At 32.8% G+C, this 26,459-nt stretch overlaps 1 protein-coding gene across 2 annotated transcripts in view; it reads right to left on the reverse strand.

The window, feature by feature from the left end:
• Positions 1-26,459, reverse strand: part of AdamTS-A (ADAM metallopeptidase with thrombospondin type 1 motif A) — a 785,255-nt gene that overhangs the window by 165,303 nt on the left and 593,493 nt on the right. For both annotated transcript variants that reach the window (XM_081765817.1, XM_081765816.1), the window contains exons 8-16: positions 24,323-24,470; positions 23,083-23,267; positions 20,389-20,639; positions 17,238-17,417; positions 11,028-11,198; positions 9,733-9,902; positions 7,338-7,464; positions 4,657-4,783; positions 1,616-1,826 (exon numbers count right to left, since the gene is read on the reverse strand). In XM_081765817.1, coding sequence (XP_081621943.1) covers positions 1,616-1,826; positions 4,657-4,783; positions 7,338-7,464; positions 9,733-9,902; positions 11,028-11,198; positions 17,238-17,417; positions 20,389-20,639; positions 23,083-23,267; positions 24,323-24,470 — 1,570 coding nt within the window. The remainder of the gene's footprint in view (positions 1-1,615; positions 1,827-4,656; positions 4,784-7,337; positions 7,465-9,732; positions 9,903-11,027; positions 11,199-17,237; positions 17,418-20,388; positions 20,640-23,082; positions 23,268-24,322; positions 24,471-26,459) is intronic.

Below are 26,459 nucleotides of genomic sequence, written 5' to 3' on the forward strand. Positions count from 1 at the left end.
CTGCGTACGTGCAAGTAGCAGTAAGGTGAAATGACTGTCGTAATACAAAATCCCGGTAAATGTGAAGTGATTGGCAACACTTATGAAGTTGAGCATGCCCTAGTATTCTGTGCTTGCAACAAAGACAGAAACGTCCGAGTGGAGCTGCGTACATGCAAGTAGCAGTAAGGTGAAATGGCTGCCGTAACACAAAATCCCGCTAAATGTGAAGTGATCTGTCATACGATTTCTGAGCGCCAAAGGACAGAATGCAGCTGACATCCATTGGGAATTGTATGCCATTTGCTCACAAAGAGGGAAAAAAAAGACAGCTGCACGTGATTTTTTGGCCCGCTATGAGGTGGGAGGAGGGAAGAGGATAGTACTAGTGACGGGGAATGATACCTGGATATCGTACGTTATTGAGGAATCGAAGCAGCACTTAATGTAATGGCGACACTCTGATTCTCCTAAAGCGAAAAATAAATCAGTCAAATACCATCAGTTCACAAAATCATAGGAAATCGTGTTTTGAGATCAAAAGGGTGTAATTCTTGAGAAATTCTTAGAACCAGAATGAACAATTACAGCAAATGTGTAATGCCAAACACTGAATAATCTGCGATGTGCCACCAAAAATCGAGAGAGAGGAACGCTACACTCTGGAATTCTTCTGATCCATGTCAACGTCCGTCCACACACAGATGTTCGTACTGTTAAGACAATTCAAAGATTTCGATGGGAACTATCCAATCATCCCTCTTACAGTCCCGATCTTCCTCCAACGATCTTCCGATTTCTTTCGTTTTCTTCATAGAAAAAGTGGCTTGCATCGAAACATTCCAACGACAGTTAAGAGCTGAAGACATCAGTTCTAATGTTTTTAGCTTAACGTCCCACGATTATGCCCTTTAGGCTGAAGGAGACAGATGATTAATGAAAGTGAATGATTGTAAAATTAGATTATTTATCCTCTCCCACTGGAATCGAATCCGGGACAACGTGCACAAGAGGCATACACGCTAGCCACTAGAGCAATGAGGATGGCCTGAAGCTACGTGACACATTAATATACAATCTGACGTTGAATCCGAATCAAAGTGTTCGCACTAAATATTACACTGGAATTTAAACTGAAATAATAATAATAATAATAATAATAATAATAATAATAATAATAATAATAATAATAATAATAATAATAATAATAATAATAATAATAATAATAATAATAATAATAACAATCACCATCATCATCATCATCATAAAATATTGAACAGGGTAAAAGTATAAATAAGGAGTAAAATAATAGAAAGATTTACGGCATTTCAATATAATGACTTTTTCTTTTACTTACGGTTTAATCTTGTATGATATTAACCTATGATATCCTTATGAAACATATAAAAATGGTTTTCATATATAAATGCTGTCATCATTAGAAGCTTCAAGGTCAATTCTTACATGCCAATTTATTCATTTTCTGAGCATACATAGAATCATTACGTTATATCAAACTCAAAGTATTCCATGTTAGATTGGAAGAAGCCTTGCATTGACAAGTTATTCTGTCATTCTGAACAGAACCAATAAATCTAATTTATTGGTGCAGAGCACATAGTAACTTAATTCTTACCAGACTCCACATTCCAAAGTTCCAGTGTACATGGTCACAGGGACCTTCACACTCTTCGACATCTGGTGGTCGATTGGGAAGATGCCTACAGGAACTGTTATGTATCACAATAGCCTGGCTGTCTGGAAACTCCTGCAAACATTGCACCGTCAGAGTTCGCGTACCCTTTCCACAGTGAGAAGAGCATTCAGACTTGTGAGCAATTTTCCATCTATAAAAAGAAGAAAAACCATCAAAATTATATTGAACCGACATGTCATTAAAAATGTACTGCTTTTGTATAATACGAAAGCACAAATTGAAAAAAGGAAACTATTTTTGAAAAGATGCCACAATCTTATAAAGAAACTCATATTAAATTTGGGTGCGGCGCGCTTCACTGAGAGTTCATATGGTTCGGATCTTATATTATGCTATAGGTCGATGTCTCATATAGACTCTGTGCTGAAGATGGCTGTAAATGAAAGTAACCAAAAACGATAAAAACAATACATCATAAATTTATTGTCTTCTACTATCTAATATTAAATACAAAGTTACAACAAAATGTTTCAAATAACATCCATGTACATACAAGGAAATGTGGACTCAGCGTCATGCTTTCTTCAACACATTAATTGAGATCCGATCTTATCTTAGCTCATAAAACTTTTACTTTTCGGATCACTTAAGCCAGTAGCGGAATTTTTCACCACTCTTTCACAAGAATGAGTAAACAGTAGTGGAGGTCCTTAAACGTTTACTAATTCGTGCAAATTTTAAAAACCTGTAAAGTTTCGTAGTTATACACTACACTCCGCAATTGAATTTCACGCTAAAACAAACATACAAACAAATAAAAGAAAAGCTATAATAACCACAGTCATATATGAGATGGCATCTTACTGATATTTCATGTCTTTCAATAGCAGAATAGATAATAAGAAACATGAACACATTGCTTGATTCGTTCCTTATGATTTATATTTCTTCAGAGGCATCTAGTGAGAAGACAATCAATTCCCAGGCTTATCTTTAAAGACTACTTTCTTCTCATTTTGCCCAAATACTGAACGTCACCAATATTGATCTACCTTTCAGGAATACAGTACTGGTGGTCTGTATTAAATTTACATAATTTTATTTATCCTTTCTCTCTCTCTCTCCACCAGGGATTTTCATCCCTAATTAAAGGAGTTTGTACATAAATATATTAATTATTTAATTGTAGTGACGAATATACAATGGTTGTTATATCTTACCTTTGATGCACAGACGGAAAAAAGGATAAGAAAATTTTAAAATGATTATAGCAGAGACTAATTATAATCTGTACTCAAAGCATATTAAAATGCAATATGCATGTAGTCTACGCAAATATACAACTTTCTTGATATATTTTTAAATAATTTTACCGTTTGGTATTATTAAAACTTAGTACTACAGATATCCAAACCTTGATATTTCGTTATCATAATTTCATTATATTTCTTGCATATTCTAAGCATAGTGAGTTTTTGTACCATGCTATTTTTGTAATTTTGTATATTAGCAAATGTTTACATTTTAAATAAATTACATAGAGAAGCATAGATATAAACATTCTTACTTTGTGTACAGGAATTAAAAAAATATCTTTCAATCATTAAACAGTGAAGAACTATCCATTTTGTAATATAAGACAAATTCAGAATAATTTTTGAAATGAGGATTTCATTTACTTTTTCCTCTTATAAAAAGTTCCACAGGAAGGCAGGAACCTACCCTCTAGAGCTGTCCCTTTTGATAAGTTTGAAGCGGGTATCGAACATGTACATAATGCCGGTTCCTCATATCCAAATTTATACATAGAATCATCATTACGAATAACAGAAAGAAATATACTATTCAAGAATGAATATTGAAATCAATATTTAAACCCAAAAAACATAAAACAGAAAACTCGCAACGGCAGCTTATTGTCGGTTAGTTGAACAGAAGTTATGAACCTCTGAACCCAAAAAAAGAAGAAGAAGAAAAACGAATAGCATCATTAGCAGTGATTTCAGTGCTGTCAACATGAAAAGTGTTGGCGATAGAGCCATATCGATACCTCAATACTCATAGATACATATCGTGGATAGAAATTCTCTAATGTCACTAAAACTTTCTATTGGATATTTCATAAATGATTTGGGTAAGTTGGTGTCTGTCCTTTTTGGCGTAATTCGGGACGCTGAGAATTTTCTTAAAATTCTGGATGTCACGCCATATAATGTGTTCCTCTTTGGTGTAATTTGGGACGCAGAAATTTTCTTAAAATTCTAGATGTTCCGCCATATAATATGTTCCCCTTTTACGTAATTCAAGTCGCTGAAAGTTTTCTTAAAAATCTATATGTCGTGCATATAACGTGTCCCCCTTTGGAGTAATTTGGAATGTGAAAATCTTCTTAAAATTCTGGATGTCCCGCCTAATTTGGGACAGATGGTAACTCTATTATCCTCATGCTATCAGTTTAGTAACAAATAAGAAACATTGAATAAGATGCCACATAGAATCAAAATGGTTTGAAATCATTTCTTAAATGCCTGGATATAAGGTAAGAACGTTCATATCTGAATTATTCAATACGCATCTTATAGCACAACTAACAATTACGTGGAGAAGTATTGAAAGCTGGAATTATCGAAATTTCCATTAACAGTTTTGTAAGGAAAGATTTACTGTAGTATTTCACATTTACTTTTCAACGTTCTATACCTGGTTTCTCATATTAATTGCGTTGTTATTCAATCTTAAGAAACATAATATTTACTAGCTTCTCAAAGAAGTGCTAATATAGCTTCTCCAACAAAGAGCAGACAGATATATATTTTTCTTCCAGAAATACGTTCATCTCATTGGTAAGACTTTAGAACCAGATAATTTAATCAAATGCAACTGATATATATATATATATATATATATATATATATATATATATATATATATATATATATATATATAGAGAGAGAGAGAGAGAGAGAGAGAGAGAGAGAGAGAGAGAGAGAGAGAGAAATATGAAATGGTTTCTTCCTTACTTGAGAGCACAATGAGTGTTGCAAGCTTCAACTTCAGTCTTTGGTGGTGGATAATAACTACAATGTTTCTCCGAAACCTCCTCTCGACCTGGCAGCTGAACACATACTGGCTTCCGATGTCTCTGCCCTAGGAAAAAAGATAATGTTTTTAAAACTCATGCGTTCTTCCTTCAAAACACAAGTGCCGTATAAACTCTAGAAGTTTGTATTACATCTCATCGTTAACAAAAGACAACACACCAAGAAAATTCCAGAAATAAACTATTACAGAACAATTAAAAATATATATCAGTTGACGAAACCAGATTTCATTTTTTTTCTTTTAATAAAGTTTGAACTTAAATTCTTAAGATTACTATAGTTCAAACACTACAAATAACAATATACGTTATATTTCATATTCTCTGCCTCAGCTATAAATGAATTTTCTCATATTTTGTTGTAATTCTTCGTACTTCCTTCTAACAGTCTTATAAATTGATAAAAGCAAAACTCTCTAAAATTGATCTAAACTCTTAATGATAAATACACCAAAATCAAACGCATACAAACTAGTTACGATGAATACACATTAATTTATTAAGTGCAAAATTAAAGTAAACAATTTTTTAAATATTTTTTTTTTCAACTGTAAACACACTGTGTCCAAAAACTCATAGACATCGATGTATTAAAACATACAACTCAGAAATTTCAAAAGAAGCTCTTTTGTGTGGAGACTAAACTCTGCATGTTGAAAAAAAATTTACAATACAAAGAAATAAAATAAATGTGGAAAATGTTTATTACTTATGACAATTGTTAAAATGCTACCAGAGTTGCAAAACAAACTGTATATAATTCATTGCAATAATACTCAGTGTTACTGATCAACATGTATAAATGCCCACAGAGTGAATGAAAAACAGTATCGTAGAGAATCTTACGAAGCTGAATAGGATGTAAGTAGAATATTGCAAAACTCTATTCTTCAATAATAGATAGCATTCTGTTGTTGTCAAGTACAATTAAAAGATGCGTTTCAATTTGGCTAACTAATTATGGTATGCTTAAGGAAAATGGCAAATGTTTATAGAGAAATGGCAAAGTTGATTATTTTAAGAAAAATATACTAACATACTTAAGCCTAGCAATTCTGAAATTAAAAAATTAAAGAATATGTTTAAAGCATTAACCAAGGAACTCAAACATTACACAAAAAATTCTAAATAGGGCCTACATCAATGCTGCAACAGTGAAAACTTTTAGTTTTTATTATTTTATTTTTCATGTTTTTAATCTTGGTATTGCACTTTTCTCAATGTACAGTCACGAAAGAAAGTATTTTTCATTGCATTGACTTAATTGCGTTGACAAAGTTTCTTTCCCTAATAACTAAACAATAAATTAACATATTAGAGTACCGATTTTGGCAAGTTATCAAATTATCACTATTCTAAGGATAACAACAAAAAGATCCAAAATTAATTCACTTGTTTCTGAGTTATTGTCAAAAGAAAATTTGTCAACTGTCAAATACTTTCTTTTCCGTATGTATAGGGCTTAATCTCCGCACATTTCTCATTCTATATAGTTCTGAGTTTTATGTACATTGTCAATTTGAATAGCTTCAAAGATGTTTCAATTAGTTTAGAAGTCTTTCGAAGCCTGAAAATTTCTTGGATATAACTGTATATAAAATTTGATAACAACAATGATGAGCACTATTTATACATAGAGAATGTATATCTGGCAATAGATTTTCTTAGAATTATTTCTGCTGCGTCCAATTCCAAAAATCAAACTGAAAAATGAACAACACAGAAAATTTTGTTTCGTCTTTTCCTATAATTTTTATTAAATTAATAATTGTAATGACTGAAAAATCATTTAGGAATGCCATTTACAGTTTTTATTTATTTACTAGCGTCAATTATCCACTTCGTTTGGTTAAAATAAGAAAAAAATAGTAATATGTTACGTTAGTCAGTCGCTTTTTAATATTACTGAAGCACTCTCTGATATCGGTCATTTTCGATAATTTATATATATATATATATATATATATATATATATATATATATATATATATATATATATATATATATATATATCCTTCCCCCAAGTTAAGGAGCTGAATTTGGATTTAAACGAGATCGGAAATGTCACTGTTTATCTCAGCGACCCCGAAAACTATAGATTCGGCACTAATATCGGTCATCTTCGATCATTTTTTTTTTATATTTTCCCCTTCTCCCAAGTTGCGAGCCTGAATTTCGATTTAAACGGCATCGGAAGTGTTATTGTTCATCTCAGCGACACCAAAAACTATGAATTTGACACTAATACGAGTCATTTGCGATCATTTTTATATATCTTCCCCCTCCCACTCCTCTAAGTTGTACCGTCAAAGTAAAATGATAAAAACCATCCAAACCTCATCTACGAGTTTGAAAATTTGATCAGGATTGGTCGAGCTGTTCAAGAGTTATTAAGTCACAAACCTAGTCACTTTCATTTTTCTTTATATAGATTTCTTCATTTAGTGTCACATAAACATGCAAGTCTTAAGCCAATTCTGTGAAAATGGCATTTTCTTTAAGAACAACTATTTCAGCCAAATTAAAAACGGTTACAATAAACATAATAACAACAGATTATTAACTAAATTACTTATGATATTATTATATTGTTTATCTTACCATGGCATACCCTGTTACAAATAGACCATTGTGGTCGAGCTTCCCACCGGAACTGCCCTGCAGAGCTTCGGAGAATTGTATACTGATATTGGATATCCGGAGGGTAGAGAACACCTACTGATAATACCTAGAATCAAAGAAAACGAAGAACTGCTTTAAATGTAAAGAAGACGGTTTGTTAGGAGCTCTCTCTACACATCCTTTTATATTGCAATATATCATTATTATGGTTTGTAGAATTAATATTAATCAAGAGGGGAAACTACTCAACTAACGAAAAAGAAAATTGATGATGCTTGAAGATCTTTTTCCGTAAGAGGAAGATAATAGAACTAATTGAAATATGTAAGTCAAAAATCCTAGATTACTAAATTTTAAAATTTGAAGTCCCGTTCCATTTTCTTGCCACGCAGTACCACATATTATCTAGAGAAAAGTACAATTTATGAGTACATGCATGTAACCTAGCGGAACATAAGTGCAGGTATCTTGCCTGAGAAAAGTCATATACATTTATGGTTATTTATTGCAAAAGGAACAACATATGTCTCATGCTACGTGTAATTCGCAATGTTTTCAACCATAGCTTCTCTCTCCATTGCTCCTTATAATATATCTTCCTTCGTATATTAATGGATACCATTTTTAAATGTTCAGTGCAAAATTTTCAGACACATGCTACAACAATCACTTATGAAAATTAATGATTCTTCATTTACACCACCATCCAATTTTGCAATGATCATTTAAAAGTGGTATCCATTAATATACGGAAGAAGACAGAAAAAAAAAATAATAAGAACGTGAATTCACAACTTGATCTATCTTCAAGGGTCAATTTCCCTCTTGAGGATGCTTCCAGATTAAAGGAAGCGAAATTATCAGGAAAAATAGCATTAAATTAATGCAATCAATGTAAAAACTTTTATTTCTATATAATATATAATTGCGTAAACATTAAAACCTCAACTTCACTAGTTAATATTAATATTCGTATATATTGCATAAGAAATAAACTAAATTAATTACGGAAAATATAAATATGCAGATGGAGTCTTCTTTCTTCTTTTAGTATTTCCTCTAACTAAAATCAACACTGTAGTCCTTGATGTTTCTGGAACATCTCAGAATCTCTGCACTACTATTTACCTTTACAACTCAGACAATTAATAGTAATTTACAAATAAATTTGAGAATTACAATAACACACAAAGAGTGAAAAAGTGCATGACTGAACCGGGACTCGAACCCTGGATCTTCAGCGTACCGTGTAAATGCGTTAACCACTACACTACCCAGTCCTCTCCCAGAACAGCCATACACTCTGCCACTTTTCGGTGCTCTTTCACTCACGTCAGACCACGTGGAATAACACTGGATTTGTAAAAGCAGAACAGCTACATTGTGGTACAAGCCATGTGATCTGAATGGAAGAGCACCGAAGAGTAAGACAGTGTAGGGCTGCGTACTGGGTAGCGTATCGGTTAACACATCGGTACGGGTTCGATTCCCGGTGCAATCATTCATTTTTTCACTCTTTGTGTATTATTGAATTCGCACCTACAGAGGATTTAGTGTGTAAAAATAAGTTTAAATCCATTTTTTCATCCTTTCATTAATATAGAGAACTACAAATTTGGACAGATTTGCAACTATTAGCGATCATTTTCAAAATTTAAGAAATGCTTCCTAAGAAATGCATCTTTAATCTATCTTTAATTCCTAAACCTAACACCGATGAAAAATCAGTGAATGATAATGAAAGTTATTACATAGATGAAAAGATAAGCACCAGGATATCGAACAGGAACATCAAACCCAGGATAAGGAAACATGCTGGGAATTTGAAAGAGAATGTAACTGCTCTGTCAGGGCTTGTTACACGTTTATTTGAACCCATGCATTCCATTGATAACGTAAATGTTGTTCACAAGTCTAAAACAAAAACAGAACGGAACGGGTACAACTCATTCTTTATAGGAACTTTCAATTCTTAATTATTTATTGTTTTTCTAATTACATAACATCACTGACAATTTCTTGGCGAAATCCAATAATACTTTTCATGCATCATGACACGAATTTTCCATCAACACGATCTGGTTACACTGTTCATGTTATTTAATTATTTTGCACATCAACATTCGATTTCGATTAGAATTTTTTTTTAAATATAAGACCAATATTCGCAGAACATCTACACTTCAATATTTCACTAATCTTTTTTTAGTTTACCTAACTCAAAAAAAAAAAAAAAAAAAAAAAAAAAAAAAAAAAAAAAAACGAAGACAGTCCTCGAATTTACATTTCAACAAAATCAAATAGGTGAAATCTGTATCTAGAAATACTTTTGATTTTGAAACTCTACAAAAAAGAAAAATTGTTAAGTACATACCTCTACAATGAGATCCTTCTTCAAAGGCCGGGTAGCATTCAACCTTTCTACGACAGCGTCAGAACCCGTGTATTCCAGCGTTGTTCCCCCAAATAAGATTAACTTTCTAAACATACTAACAATAAAATTACCGTTAAGGACATACTCTCCAGTCTCCGCATCTACCAATGCTGTAAGAAGAATGACAGAAGAAATGCAAATAAGTTATGTGTCCCTTGAATATTACTAAAACTATGTGAACTGCATCCTACGCAACAAGATATTACTAAAGTTAAAAAAATAAACAAATTACTCCTCCAATATAGTTAATATATATAATTAACAGTTAATCTTAATGTCGTTGAAGCTCTCTGAATGAAAAATTTCAAGTGACCATAAGAAAAATCACGAAATTTATGGAATTGACAATATCTTAAAACTATTAATCTAACTGTAAGTTATGTATATCAATGAAAATTCTATACATCTGTTATGTAGAGTACTGTTCACTCATACTACAATACAAGGCATCAAAATGAAATAGATATTCCTCATATCAGTCTAGCAAAACGCAAAATAGTTATAAGTATGTTGGAAAGGAAGTTGTAACTTACTGTTATCTAGAAAAGAAATGGAAATTAAAATTTTTGAGTGTTTCTGTAAAATATGGCTAATAAATAAGTGGCCATATATATAGAATTATAGAATTTCAAGAAGAAATTTGGAAGCTAAAGTAGGAAGTATGTTTATTATTATTATTATTATTATTATTATTATTATTATTATTATTATTATTATTATTATTATTATTATTATTATTATTATTATTATTATTGAAATTTCTATAATATGCAAAAATACAAGTATAGTATGGATTAATTATAACATAACTATAAGCATCATGATGCTAATTTAAATTTTAATGCTATTTATCAACAAAAATAAATAACGATTATTGTTTAGACAATAAATAATTCTTATTCCTTAGTTTTATTCTTGATATCGAAAAATCATATGTCGATATCTAAATTCCAATATCGCAAAACTTTGCTAAGAAAGTCTACTAACTAACGTTGTAACTATTATGTTAATATCGATCGTGATCAAATGTTTTCCATTCCATCTCGTTCTAATATCTGAAACTTCTATTTCCTGATCGTCAGCCGATGTACATGGCTGTCTGGATCATTTGTATTACACTAACTAAATAACAAAACATTTTAACCAAATGCCATTTCATTTTGTTGCCAAGTGCGCACATCAACCACTTTTTTATGTCTTACATAGCCATATAAATCTTAGCAGTAGGACCTTACCTAAATAATTGTCATCTTTATTGGATCCCTGATATCCAAACTGACGAATGTCAATATTCGAAGATCCGGACGGAATGCGAACCACTCTGTTATACCCATAATGCGATGTGTTGTACTGACCAGAAATAATCTCACACGATCTATTGTCTCCTCCACACTTGCCACAAATATCTGCGGAAGAAAAAGAAGTAAAGAAATTCATATGTATTAAGTTGGTTATAAGGTATGAGTACAGCGAAAGCTATAATGCATACTAAATGGGGCACTGATAGGATGCCATATGAGTCCACGAACCAATCATAAAAAATCCTTAACAGTCCTTAGGAATTAGGAACTAAATGTCTGGGTTTTTAGCAGATGCGACCATTTTAGCCCCTCACATATAAGGGATCACACTGCCCTTGTAGTAAAGAAGGAAAAATGGAATGGGTAAGAATAAAAATGGCTTGGGACTTTTATGTTAGATGTCATTCCGGCATTTGCCTACTGTGAATGGCAAAACCCAAGGGAAAAAAAAAAAAAAACTCTCAAGATAGGTGGCCTGGAAAAACCTTTCATCTTTCTAACCGAGTATCTTCACCGGGAATCGAATCCGGGACCGTTCGTACATCAGCAACTACGCTAGGTGGAGCCACCGTCAATAGTCATGTACCGATGATGATGACAAGAAGTCATCGTAACTTATAGGATTAAATTAATAAATAATAATAATAATAAGGTGCTTAAGTTGAGATCAAGGTTAGAATTTCGCTATAATGCATTGTCTATGTACTATGTTTCTTCCAATCGTCTGTTTTTAGTAAACTAGTTGAACTGAAATAAAGTAATACGTGGACCAATGTGCTAACTGAAATACTATACTATAGATCTCATCGCTAGGCTAGTGATTAACACGCCCGTTTTTAGCGCACGGAGTCCCAGGTTCGATTCCCGGTAGGAAAGCCTTCATATTTGAATGTGGTTTTGATTCCATCTTAAACCGTAAATTCACGTCTCATATAGCCTCAGTGCTGAAAAGAAATGCCAATCAACAAAATAACAAAATACCATGATAAGGCACTCTAAGTAAGTGAGCTATGTTGAGAACCTACGTGTATAATATGACTTCGATGAGGGTACAACAAAAATCAAACAGAGAAACCATACACGTAACCGAAACACAAGATATAATGTCCTTTCTGGAAAACATTCGGAAAACTCTTTAGGTAGTCAAACAGAGCAAATAATAGGTAAGAAAGAGAAAAGTGCCCCATAGCTTAGAGATTGAATTATCGAAATTTGATGAAGCATCTAGAATCACAGAGGTCGACATATAAAACAAACACTAAAAGCCTTGTAACACAGATATAACTCAAAAGTATGACAGTAAAACAGGCATTTGAATACTGCTTATTCTATCTCCAGAACTATGTATGACTTAAAATAAATAAATAAACAAAATCTGATCGAAGCAAATATTTATTCTTATTAATAATCTGAAATACAGTTTCGCATTATATCACTGATTTAGTAAGACATATTATCTAATAAGATCACAGAATTTATTGCCCAAAACTGTAACACAGATTATTTTGAGTCCTTAGAGCGCAAAGGTTCTAAGTCTTTTTTTTAAATTGAGTTTTTTTTATACTTATAGATGGAACATGATGTGCTCTTTTACATGGCGATAAGCAAGCATACGAAATCGTTATTATTTACAACAAATAATGAATGAAATACTGTCCTATGCCATATGTCCTCCTATGTCATATGTCCATTATTTTTGCTCTCCTGTAAAATTTCTAAAATTGGACATAGAACTTTGCGCGATTTATAAAAGTGTTTGCTTTCGTCAGATTTTATTTATTTTTAAAATCATGTAGTTGTGAAAACCCATTTCTACATATACATCGATATCTAATTTTGTGTTGTATTTTGTATTTGTAAAATAAATTTTAAATTAAGTATGCTATATAAAAATGACTATATGATATATTGAAATGTGATAATCTGCTGCTAATATATCCAGTTTAACTGGAGTATCCAATTCAGATACTATATTATGTATAACAAAAAGATAATATAGAAATGGTAGTAATATTTTACTACGCAGAATAGAAGAACAACTTAAATCATTTCCCGGAATTTAAAAACAAAAAAACTCTGCTTACACAGATAGTTTCAAAACATCATAAATTAATTGTTAACATTTTAAAGTCTAACCAGTTCATTTGTGATGCTCTTTATACTTCTCATATTTGTGCACTATATACTGAGATTGTAGTATACCGGAAATTGAACCCAGAATCATGCACCCCAGCCTTTTAATCATTTGATTACTCTAATGGATTCAAGAATAGCTCAGTTTATTTCATCCATTTTTTTTTTTTTTTTTTTTTAAGATTCAAATTCTCTGCAAACGAATAAAGTTAAAAAGAAAAAAAAATCTTTTCAACGAAGCTTACTTGTCATTCTCTCTCAGATAACAGTGATATATTTATAATTTGTTAGTCTTAATTTTATGTGTTCTAGCTCCCTTCTTCCCAAAAGAGGTATGATAACCATTCGTCTATAGGTAACTTGTCATTAGTGTTATGGAAAGAAGTAGCAGCATTTAGCAGGAATTTTAACAACATTGAAGTAAAAATGAAACGAGGAAAAAATTAAAATTTATGCTATAATAACATTGAAAAATCCTCAAACATAAGTGATATAATAAATAAATAAATAAATAAATAAAACAGATTCGAGTTAAAGGTTTGGGCTATAATGTATATACATATAAATGATATTAACATATAATGACACATGGATATCAACTCAGAAAGACTCCAGGAAGTAGTCAGGTAAATGCATCTTACCATTTCACCGAATTGGATTTCATTTTCTAGAAGAAAAAAACTGTCTTTTACTTTACACACACACACACACACACACACACACACATACACATACACACGTGTTCAAATGATATTAGCAAATGTTGGGGTAGAAATAATCTCATACAAGACTAATATTGTAGTATGTCCTAAAATACTTAAGAAACTTAATTAAGCTGCTTGTTTAAGAAAGAATTATAAATTATGGCATTAGTAGTAAGTATTAAGAAGTGGAAGTTTTATGTCCAAGCCAATAATTATGAGTCCTGCAAGAGAAACACTTGGCAAAAAGTTAGAAGAGAAGCACATACATACTAATAGAATTCAGCATAAAATATACGGTAAGAAAGGTTCTAGATGAATGAATGGCTCATGTGGCAAAAACTAATGTAGTATTAACGTGGATGTACCAAACACAATATATATCAAAACAAACCTAAGTTCCCTGAAGTTGCAGCCTACAAAGGTATATGACTGCCCAGACGGCTTTAAGTAACCGAATCTTGCAATGTGGTTACAAGTTATGCCATTTTCAAGCTAGCATGAGCCAAAAACTAGAAACTTTCCTATGACGAATGAGTCATAAAGAAGGAACTTGAAAATTAAAATAAGCAGCCACTCACAAGCTACAAGCTGCTATAAGTGAGTAATGTAAGTTTCATTAGATAAATTTTTAAATCATTCTTGATTTATAAAGATTACTAGACTAATAGACTAGTCTAGTAAATGTTAATAGACTAACAATGAGGAAGGGATTTAGCTGTTAGCAGGCGAAATATTTATGATCAATTTATGACTGAAGTTGTACGTATACTCAAAACCCAAAACCATTTGTAAGTTAGTGAGAGTACAATTATTTGTTATTATTTCACATATCAGCTAATTAATATTACGGGTATGGCTTAAGTTTACTGACTGATTACACAGTATTTCAAGAGTTTTAAACCTCAGATTATACCATGAACTTAGATTATTAGATTACAGATTCTTTTTTTGTTTGTTTGTTTGTTTGTTTCATAATAGTTAACTGTTATAAGTTTTATTATATTTTCATTTAGTGTGTTTTTAGAGAAGAGTCATTAATATTATTTAGTGACAACTTATTGTACGAATCTTTATCCTGAGCAGGAGCGACGTCTTCAGTATACGATTTGAGGGTAAGCTCAAATTATATATACCTGTAATACGAAACATACTCAAGAATTTAATTTGAAAATATAAATCTCATCAGGTGAATAATATTGAAAATATCATTCTTGAAACCTATTGTTGAGGATATCTTAATTTCATTCTTCAGATTTCAATTGCAATTCTATGCTTGTTGCTATGGATACATTGCGAGCTAGGATTTCACAACAAAAGAATAATTTCTTTCAGTAGAAGAAGATACGTTTCCTCTGAAATTATCTAAATATCTGTCCTTAGCAACAACTATATTCAATTGCGTTTAGCAACATTTGGCTAACGCTAGATCTAGTGACATTTGTGTTAGATTATCAGAAAATATTGAGTTAAATATTGAGTTTTTTCTATTTTCGACATTCGAATTTATTATTTATGTTTATATTTTATATTTACTATATCTTAATTTGATTTATATATCTCAGTTAATTCTAATTTTATTTAACTTGTATTATTCTGATAGTTCATACCGTATAATCATTTCGTTGACTAATTTAACAATCCTATAAAATTTTATATGGTTTATTGGGTCCCAGACGAATATCCTACGACAAGACTGCTTTCTTTCGAACTCCTAGCTTGCAGCTACAGTAGGAAGGACATAAAGGCGCAAAATGTTGCTTCATTCTCCAATAAATTCAATTCTATATGGAAAATTATCATGATCTACAGTACTCTATTGCAATCATTCCAATATATGGTAGGACAATATATGTACTTCTACAGGCAAAGCTTATCATGCACAACATATAAAGGTAACTATATACATTGACAATAGCACAAACATTCTACAGAAAATGAAATAGCTTTCTTCAGAACTAGTAATGCATGTCCAAATTACTACACAATCTATATATGATCACGTAATTACTTAGGCGTACTCGCAATTTATGCTTGTATTATTCAAAAATAACACATGAAGGGTTACTAGAATATTTATAACTATATACTAATGAACCTTATTCAGTCAAGACCAAAAGTTAGCTCCGTTCATGAAAATAGTTGAGAATAAATTCTATACAATTGATAGAATTCTTTTCTTTTATACTCAATAGATATAAATATCTAGAATAATAAAGAACTTTTGTTACTGACTGTAAATAAATTATTTCCAGATAAACACCTCACCTACTGATATTAAGGTAGGGTTTTCGTTAACCATTACAAGTATCATATACTTAGGACTCAATAACCCGAAAGTTAAATTGCATTAAGATTGTGTCGTTATATTCAGTACAAGAATGCACTGAAGGTGCATGATTTTCTTGGATACAAGACTTGATCGTATTAAATAATAATAATTTTGTATATATTTGTGGAGTTCATCATTCTTTTCTAAATAATCTTCTGGGAGAGATTATATAAACGAATGAGGCAGCACCAAAAGTAGAGATTCCATAACAAGGTTGAGAACGAATTATTTTAACACCTTTTGGGTTCCAAAACCGAATAACTGCCCGAAATTCCCATTTGGCGGTAGTACCAAGCGTAAGCCCCATTACAAACGGCTACAAAGCCAAGACTGAGCTTCCCAACGAAGTGCACGCAGGCTTGTTTGGGAGTAGGGGAAGGGGAAACAACAAATACAACATTGTTGCCAACAGCCGCACCAACAGTTTCTCTGCATCCCCAGCCGTTTGGAGACCTTACTTTTGGGAACACCCTCGTAGTTATAAATATCCTCAACATTTTTATATTAGATAATACAATACGTCTGCTTCACTTAGCTTGCAGTGATACAGCCGGTAGAAATATCCACGACGTAATCATGCACAATTTCAGCTTAATTTAACCACTAATTAAAATAAAACTATGATAAATATACAAGGTTCTGTCACGAATGTTTTAACTTATGTAAAATTAAAATAGTTGATGTTAATTCGGATAAGAACAACTTTCTACTTCTAGGTATGAGGAAAAATAAGAAGAGGTTGCATTAATGCAGAAATCTCTTCACATTCTTCTTAATTCAACAAAGTTAAAATGCAATTATAACGTCATGCGCAGAGAAAAAAGTTAAGTGGCGTAAACTGCAGCGGCCAAGGCCAATCAGAGCACACACACACCGAGCTACTGTTGTGAGAGAAGATGGAGGAATTAAAAAAAGATAGAAAGGTAAATAAATATAAATGTATATAAAATAGGGGTTGTCCACCTCTCACTCTCCTACCTAGTTGACTTGTAGAACCCAGGACATGATTACAACCAGCAGGGCGACATATTCCGTTGACGCAGATGTCGTACGTGTCTGGGCCACAGGGTGTTCCATCTAAAACTTTTTCTTTTAGTAAGTAATATGCACTAGATTGCGCCACTCTACAGAATAACTTACATCGATCATCGGGACTGACTGCAAAACAAAAGACAAATTTATATTATTACTATACGTTCGTTAATATTAAAAATTACAGCTAAATAATTAAAAGAAAATATACCACGATTAGTAGAGCTGGAATTTTCCCAACAAAGTATAGCTAAAATTAAGAGAAAAAGAAATAAAAATTAGAATTTAAACGTTAGACATACCAAATGACTCGTTCAATTAACAAAGTTCATAAGTCACTTTATACAAGCAGTTTACCATTGACTTACATAATAGCTACCTATTGGAACCCCGACGTACTCTGAGATTGTTAAAAATACTTTGTAGTATTAAAAAAAATGGTGTATTGTTGTCCCGAGGGAGATGCTGGACTCTTACCAGGTGCCTCCCCAGGTGGTGGATAGGGGAACACCTGCCAGATACCAGAATCGCCGGACAGACTAAAACCAGCGCCTTGTGGTTTAGTAGAGGAATCTACAAAGGCTAATGGAAGAGGACCCCGACAGAAAACTCCTGGCCCTCCAAGTTGGGGCTTGAGCGTACAGCTAACTACCACACATCAAAACAAGATCTAGTTACGAAGCCAAAACAACAGCCTCAGATATGTATGGATGAAGCAAGGAAACGACCACGGCAAAAGACAAAGTAAACGAATGTGATACTAGCGACATGGAACGTAAAAACTATGCTGATATGAAAGAATGCCCAATAAAATCATGAAGAAAACAATATATTCAGTAAAGAAAAGAGGGAGACCTAAACTCAGATGGAAGGAAATTTTGTTTTCAGATCTAGAGAGGATGGGAATAAGGCGATGGAAAGCGCAGAACAGACCAGAATGGAGGCGTGTTGTAGAGGCCAAAGCCTACCAAGAGCTATAGAACCAGATGGTATGGTAAGATGTATTGCGGTGCTAGAACTGTATACAAGTTAATGATGAAAATAGAAATTTGTCAACAGAAAAAGCATGCTTTTATTTTTCTTAAATCACACGCTTTATGACTGAATTAGGAAACGTGCTAGCATAAAATGACCTCCTCTTTCATCAAATCTCACTCCGATATATACCAAGATATTGAAATTGGACTCTTTAGAAAGGCCGAGTCAATTAGTTAAAATTCTGTATCTCAAACAATGAAAGGAAAATATCAAAACAAAACTTGAAAACCTGACAACTAAGGTCAGTTGTGATAATATTTGTACTTGGTTTCAAAAGTCGTAATCACTGCACTGAAAATGCATATTGATACTTTAGCTAGAGATTGTAGTTTTGTAAAGAAAAATGTATGTTTGAAAGAAAATAAACAATTAATCCCTTTAATTTATTTCGTATATGCATTTTCTCGAAGCAACTTATAAGTTACTTCCTACATCTTGAAAAGTCAATGAGTAATACAGAATAGCAATCTTGAAACTCTGCGTCTCTACGCTGTAATATGTCATCCTTGTGTTACACAGAGGTAGTTTTGTTTCTTTTGGAAGACTAGGACATATCGAAGTATTCATAATTTGAAATATTATTAATCTAATAAGAACAGGGGCTTCAATGTGCTTATTACATAATAACATTATACTATTTTTACAAGTGTACGAATGTTAATATAAAGGTTAAATTTGTGGGAAAATAGCGAAAGGAAGTAAAAAGGAAGGCCTAGGTTTTAAAAAAAAATTAAGGACACTCGTTTATGCAGGATATTTTTACGCCAGTCATTTGTTAGAATACCAGTTGTGAAAACACGTTTGCAGCTATCAAAAAACTTCTATTACGAAAAGAATCTTTACATATTTCGTAGTTCTAAAGAACAAAATTTTATTAATACAGTATATACATAACAAGAATGTATGTACATATACATAAAAGCATAAAAAATTCTATTGCACCTCTAATAGCATATTGAACTTTCACGTAGCTATATGATTAGCACACACGTCTCCGGCACAGGACCCGAGTTCAATTCCCGGTGGGAGCTCATGCGGTTTGCATCCTACATTAAGGTGTTGGACCATGTTTAATATACTGTAGCTTTGGTGCTGAAAAGGATGTTAACTTAAACCAAACGACGTAATCGTTAATTATTCATCCTTTATATAGGTATTCTTAAGAAATCTGAAAGTTTTTTTTTTAATGGAATTTATGCAATATATATTCAATAACTTATACCATGTCCCATGTTGTCCAGTTGAAAATAAAGGTTTCCTTACTAACTAACCAACTAACGCTACGGCCTATGGAACCCGAAGGTTCAATGCCACACTCAAAAAATCTCTAAATTGATTTCTGCCCTTAGCCAATTAGATCCAGTTTCTACTTTGTATTCCTATTTCTGTGTACAGCATACTGTGTCTTAATATTGTCCTCCCATCTGTGCCTAGGTCTTCCTAATGGTCTTTTCTCGATTAGGTTTCTAGTAAATATTTTGAAAGCGTTTCGACTTTGTTCTACATGACCTGGCTACATGCCCTGGCCATCTGAGCTTCCTAGACTTGATGACCCTAACAATGTGTGGTAAACGATATAAATTATGCAGTTTCTCGTCATGAAGTTTCTGCCATTTCCCATTTCTGTTCCTCCTGGGACCGAATATTCGCCGCAGGATTCTTTTCTCAATACTTTCAATCTGCGTTCTTCTCTTAAACCGTGTTTCGTAACCTTACAGCACAACAGGCATAATTATTGTTTTGTATATTTAGAGCTTCAAACACTTCAACATAACTGGCAAAGACAAAGGATTTGGATTAAATAATAACACGAATTCCCTGCTTTCAGTCCATATTTAACTTACTGAGATTAATAACTACAACTTTAAATTTAGTCATGACACTTCTTTTGCCAATTTTTATTACCACTTGTACAAACCTTAATTCTCTATTGAGCACACTATTAAAAAATAAATAAAAAAATTAAAAAGTAACATTTAAGATGGAAAGCCGTAGTGTATGACTGTACTTCATATTATTTATCAAATGGAAGGACATAGGTACCTGTCAGTATACTTACTCCCTCCATATTTGGGGACCCACTTGACGTCATGAGGAAGGCCCTGGATGTTGAAGTTATTGTTGTTGTACACGGCGCATTGTTCCTCTCGAAAATCTCGACTTCCAGATGGACATTCTTGAATCTTGCAGGATCTATACTTCATCCGTCGCCCGACACAATACTTGCCTCCATTGTACGGGAATGGATTGTTGCACTCGCGAATAGAGCGCTTAACACCGCCACCACAAGTTCGAGAGCACTCGCCCCAGCTAAAAAGCAAAGACAACCAGCGTCATAAAATTGAAGCTAAGTGGTGAAGAGGAATTTCACAAACAACCTAAGTCCCAGATAAACTAATAAATGATTAAAATAGTACTAACCTTTTTTGTACTTCTGACAGGTTGTAGTAATGTAAAAATAAAGTATTGTCTAATTTCTTATCTTATACATAAACTGATTGGTGAATGGAAGTTCAAGCTTTCTGTATTTCTTTTATAACAGACCAATTTTATACTGTTGCCTGACTTTGTTATTTGGTATAAACCGACAAGGCAGGTTACAGATACAATTGTCATCAAGAACTGTCAGAAGCTACGTGAATTGCTTTAAACTTAATCTAATACTTAAAAACTAAATAATGCGGTATTATTAAGATATTGATGACAAATAACTCGAGAATCAAACATCTGCACGACATAATATTTCACATGCGTAGTAAGCTCATGAAGGTCTACCACTATGCCAAATTTGGTCGTATGAATTTCATCAGTCGCTTTAGGTGGAATTTCTTGATTTCACTGAGTTCAAACCCAAATTCAATGGTCAACATCTCGGAAACTGAAGATTTGTACTATGCTCTAATGTTAGCTAAGCTCGTCAACCACCATACCAAGTTTGGTCAAGATCGGATGACGTTTATTGATCATGTTTTAGTGAAATTTCTTCATTTCACTAAGTCCAAGTTCAAATTTTGTGGTCAATAACTCGAGAATTAATTATCTGTATCCCATAATATTTTCTGCATGTATTAAGCTCACAAGGTCTACTATCATACCAAATTTCGACAAGATCGGATTAGTATCGTCGATAGTATACCATATATAATAACCTTCTAGTAAATCAAACTCCAAATTTGATTGCCAATAGCTCAGGAATAAAAGGCTTGCACACTAAAATATTTTAAATGTATACTAAACTCGTGAAGCTCTACCATCATCCCAATTTTGGTCAAGATTGAATGAGATCCACCGTCTGAGGAACAGGTTCTATCTTTAATTTTATCCCTCTATTGCAACGAGAAGTTATATATGTATTACTTGTAATTTCAGAATTGAATTCCGTATAGTTTGGAACATTACCATTGTGTCACATTGTTAAACGAAACTCATACTTCTTTTACTTGAAATTGTGATTCCTAAAAATACTTTATGCTTCTACGCTTTCGGGTCCCCGCTAGGGTTGTGTTCGTGACGAATAATGAAAAGTAATGAAAATACCATGGAAATAGAAAGGAACGGAGTTAGTGGGGTAAATGCAGTGCGAGAAACATCTTGTTGATGGCAGCCGTACACATTTAAAATACAAAATAACTTTTTGAAATGTAACAAGATGTCTCTTCCATTGCTTTACCCCGGTGAGTTCGTTTCCTTTTATTTCCTTGATGTTTTTATTACTTTTTCTCTTATTGTTATTTTCCGTGAACAAAGCTTTCAGTAAGACACGAAATCCTGGTAGTACATGGTATTTTCAGGAATCAGAATTTTAAGTAAGTAAAATAAGTGAAGAGAGTTTACCTAGTGCACTAATATTTGTACATTAGGTAAGTTTTCTTCCCTTACTTTGTAGCGTTAAAATTTAAATTTTTAACCCTTGAAGGACGAGGGGTTTCTTCAATTCACTGTAGACTAAGGGGGAATAGAAGATTTCCTTTGAAATCTCCCAATGAAACGAGAGTATAGAATTGAGAGATTTAGATTAATTTAAAAAATAGTTCTTTTTCATACCATATTTTAATTGTCCGCAAGTATGTACTGTATGCTGATTTGTACCTGCAATCGGGTTGATACGAATATTATTCACTGTAAGAAGTTTCCAGAAACAAACTACATACTCATGTACATAACGTTTTCCGAATATTTTAGGGGTAACAAGTAGCAGATGCATAAATATGGCTGCCAATGATTTCATTGCATTAGTTAATTGCCTAACTATTTAATAACACATCTCTATGCTAATTTTGATGTAATTAAGCTTGTAGTATTAATGCATCTGTTCCTGCTAAGTCAGTTCTTTGTAATATTTAATTTTAATTATCACTGTAGAGTTCTTATTATTTGTAAATAAAACAAGAGAATGGTTTCCCCATGGAAACAAATATGTTAGAAACTTACTACCTAGTATAACATAAGAACATGGAGAAACAGGGGCAGGAAACAAATCTTTACAGTTACAAATCCAAATTTAAAAACTATGAACACTTTATAGTCCCCCCTTCGTCCTGCAAGGATTGAAGATGTGGCTTCCCTCAAGAGCTGGCAAGAGCTTTAATCTCGTTCAATCACTATGTGATCTTCGCAAGTGCTTCGTGTGATTGGTTGTTATTACTATCATAAAATTGCCACACCAAGGAACTTTATTGCGCAGGATAGTTAAGTAAAGCACATATGATACAAGAATCATCAATTTCACTGACAGAAAGGAATAGATGCTTACGCTTGCCACTCTCCCCAGTTCCCGTCAATCGGTCGGAGCGACGCTGGGTCTCTCGTAACGCAATGTCCTCGCTGACACCATCTGTCTCGACCACATGGAGTGCCATCAGCCCAAGGCATGTGCTGCGTCCGACAGCCTTCTTGTTCTCCAACACCGGTGGTACACCACAGCCGCTTACACACTGGCTACAAACAATTAAGCAGTTACTACCCATACACTTACGATGGAAACTTAGCACTTATCAAGAATTAAACACTTTTCCATTTATGAAAAAATTGCTTCAATTTTAACGTCTATAAATGGATGCTTCCTTGTGCAAGAAGAGCAAATGTCAACACGAAATAGTTTGGAATATATACCATTCATATTAACATTTGCTTTTCTTGCACAAGAAAATATTAATTTATAGGCCTTAAAATTTGACGAACATCTGACTTCTGCCAAAAAGTGACATTCACCCTTTCAAATCCAAGCTACAGAAATACTGTCCTACAAGTCCCACTAAATCAAAATTATAAGATTTTCTTAAAAAAAAAAAAAAATATATATATATATATATATATATATATATATATATATATTTCGGCATCATTAAAATACCTTCCTCAAAGTATCGTCAAAAGAATAGATTTTTTGACATGCCAGGATTACCAAGAATCACTGTTAGGTTATCACAAACTAATATAGCGGGTTTAAGTAAAGTTATCAAGATAAAATTGTAGAACTTCGCTAATATAGTTTCCTGAAAAATATTTAACAATTTCTGTTCTACAATATCTACAGTATTATTTAGATTTTTAAAGGTTTGTGAGATAAAATAGTAATTGTAAGAAAATTTTGATTTATAAATTTAAAGGCACTTAATTTTTCTACTTCAAATTTTTATACATCTTTAAAAAATGATCTAAAAGAATTTGGAAGAGAAAAAGTAAGTACCTTTAAGTTTATTGATCAGATTGCTCTTCACATTACAACAAACTTTGGTTATTTTAACCTTTGAAAAATAAAGCACAAAAAATTATTCATTATGTAACGATTTTACGTACGTAAGTTTGTTGTTTTACGGGGAGTAACTTTATGTGTTGGTAAATAACCTTATGATAACAAATAAAAAGTAACCAGGCGGAAAATTGTAGATTCTATGGTATATCAATTTAAAAATGTACATTAATTGTACAAGGAATTTGTAAATAGTAATAATAATAATAGTTTACTTCAAGACAAAGGCTTTCGAACTCACCATATAGGAACATATTCTTGATCCTCGGCCAAATACTAATTCGCATTGCCTATCTTCACCAAACAACTCTCCTGGCAAATGGTACGGTGGAGACGAATCAGTTACAAATATTTCTGGTTTGTCCAACAAACAATCTCCGTATCCAGCACTGAAATCACATTGTAAATATTAATTGCATTCCCAAAATTAATATAATAATTATATATGCATGAAAAGAAGTAATCTTTGTACATCTCTTCTTTTATATTGTTTGATTACAGGATATAATACCTTATTCTACTTTTGAACAATTTTGGCATGCATATCACTTCATCAAGCACTTTTCCACGGCCGAATTTATCACTAGTGTTACGTGTCCATCTATGGGATCCAGAGAAGAGGACCCATTGAGAAACGTTCTCAGTTTCTCACTTGCAGTCTTCGATAACCAAGATGTTGGCCATCGACCCATCCAGGACATTTACTTTATTTATGCCACGAGCTTTAAGCTTTGAAACGACATTGTAATTCATTTTGATCAACGAAAGCTATTCTTTCTTTGTAAATTATTGGAAATAAAATATAGGTTAGCCGCTATCATCCTGTCCGTCAGAAATATCTTTACTTTAATTCCAACTTTACACTTTCTTCACACTGCGTGTGCCATGGTAAATTCTGCTTTACTCTTATTTACAACGTTATTGCTTCATCCTGAATTGAACTGTTTTCTGCTTGAGTTGTAACTGGTAAATGTATTCATCAGAGTGACTTGGCTCATCGATATTGGGAGGATGTGTCTTCCCGCTGTACAGGTAATTAGTATTGACTCCCAAATTCCATCTGCAAGGATGATATGTGGTCGTATCCTTCCACATGCCAAGAACTGCTACTTCATCTCCTCCTTGGGTTTGATAAAGTAACCTAAGGCACCTTTGGTAAAGCTGACGCCGAATTTTGTAATCTTCCATGGTGTGCCAGCATGGACCTGACGTCACTCTTTCCTGTTTGATCTTACGTCACAACTCAAGCCGAACGAAACTGTCCGATTTGTTTTCATCTGATGGTTACGTTCGGGCTTCGTTGAAGGGAGCTTGTCGAGTACAGCTCCTGATAAGTGGCGTTTATATCATCGAACTTGTATCTTGGTCGCCAGGACTTGAACTACAATCGTCATGGATAGTGGGTGAGATCTCAACATTAATTAAATTGCAATTTTCCCTTTATCTTTACCTAATAGCTGTTACCTACCTGACATTCTCATTGAAATTGTGTTGAAATTTTTATTTATTCAACCTTCAATCATGATAATTAATTTACATCTAAATATTAGTAACTATAATAGAGCTCTTGTCTAACTGTTTAGCTAGTGGTGGATGCCTCCAAACTTATTTGTTATTTTCAGATATTTTAACTTCACCATCTGTAGCTATTGCCAATATCGTATAGTGTAGCAACATGTTCTACACCGTCTTTAGTGCTGTTACAAACAGAATAAAAGATCACAATGCATTTGCAGATTACTTTCATCAAGAAACGTATAGTTGTGTAATTGTAAAATATAATCTTGTTTTCTGTTATGTGAATGTATATCAGCCGCGTCAGTAAAAATATATCAATTTTTCTTCGTGAAAATAACGCTTTTATGGTTGTGAAGCCACGAATGTCATGAAAATACGAGTAAATGTATTGTATGAAATCTAAATCTTTGTTTCGAGTTAAATTACTATTATGGTTTCTTTTGTGTGATTAAGATAGATAAAGTAGTATTCAATGCTTCCCAAACGATAATAATACTTGTTGTAATACGATAAAAACAAAGTACAATACATAATACATTTCAGTCTACAGGGCGGAACATAAGCTGTGGAGTTTATTATTTAGGTATATTCTTCTCTTAGCAGTTTATCTTTAACCGTAAGAACTTAAGAGCTCCGTGATTATTTGATTAGCGTAAGCGTCCTCGGCATGAGAGACGCAGGTTCGATTTCTGGCTGGAGTTCATACCGTTGGGATCCCATGTTAAGTAATACAGACTCATATAATCTCAGGGAGGAATGGGACGCTAATTGCAATCTATTCAACCTGAGAACTTAGCTGAACAGATAAAAACAGATCTTTTCCGGTAACTTATTTTTACTGTGTTACTGACTACGTTAAA

The sequence above is a fragment of the Thermobia domestica genome, chromosome 7 (assembly GCF_964235325.1).
Source record: "Thermobia domestica chromosome 7, izTheDome1.hap1.1, whole genome shotgun sequence".
NCBI classification, from domain to species: Eukaryota; Metazoa; Arthropoda; class Insecta; order Zygentoma; family Lepismatidae; genus Thermobia; species Thermobia domestica.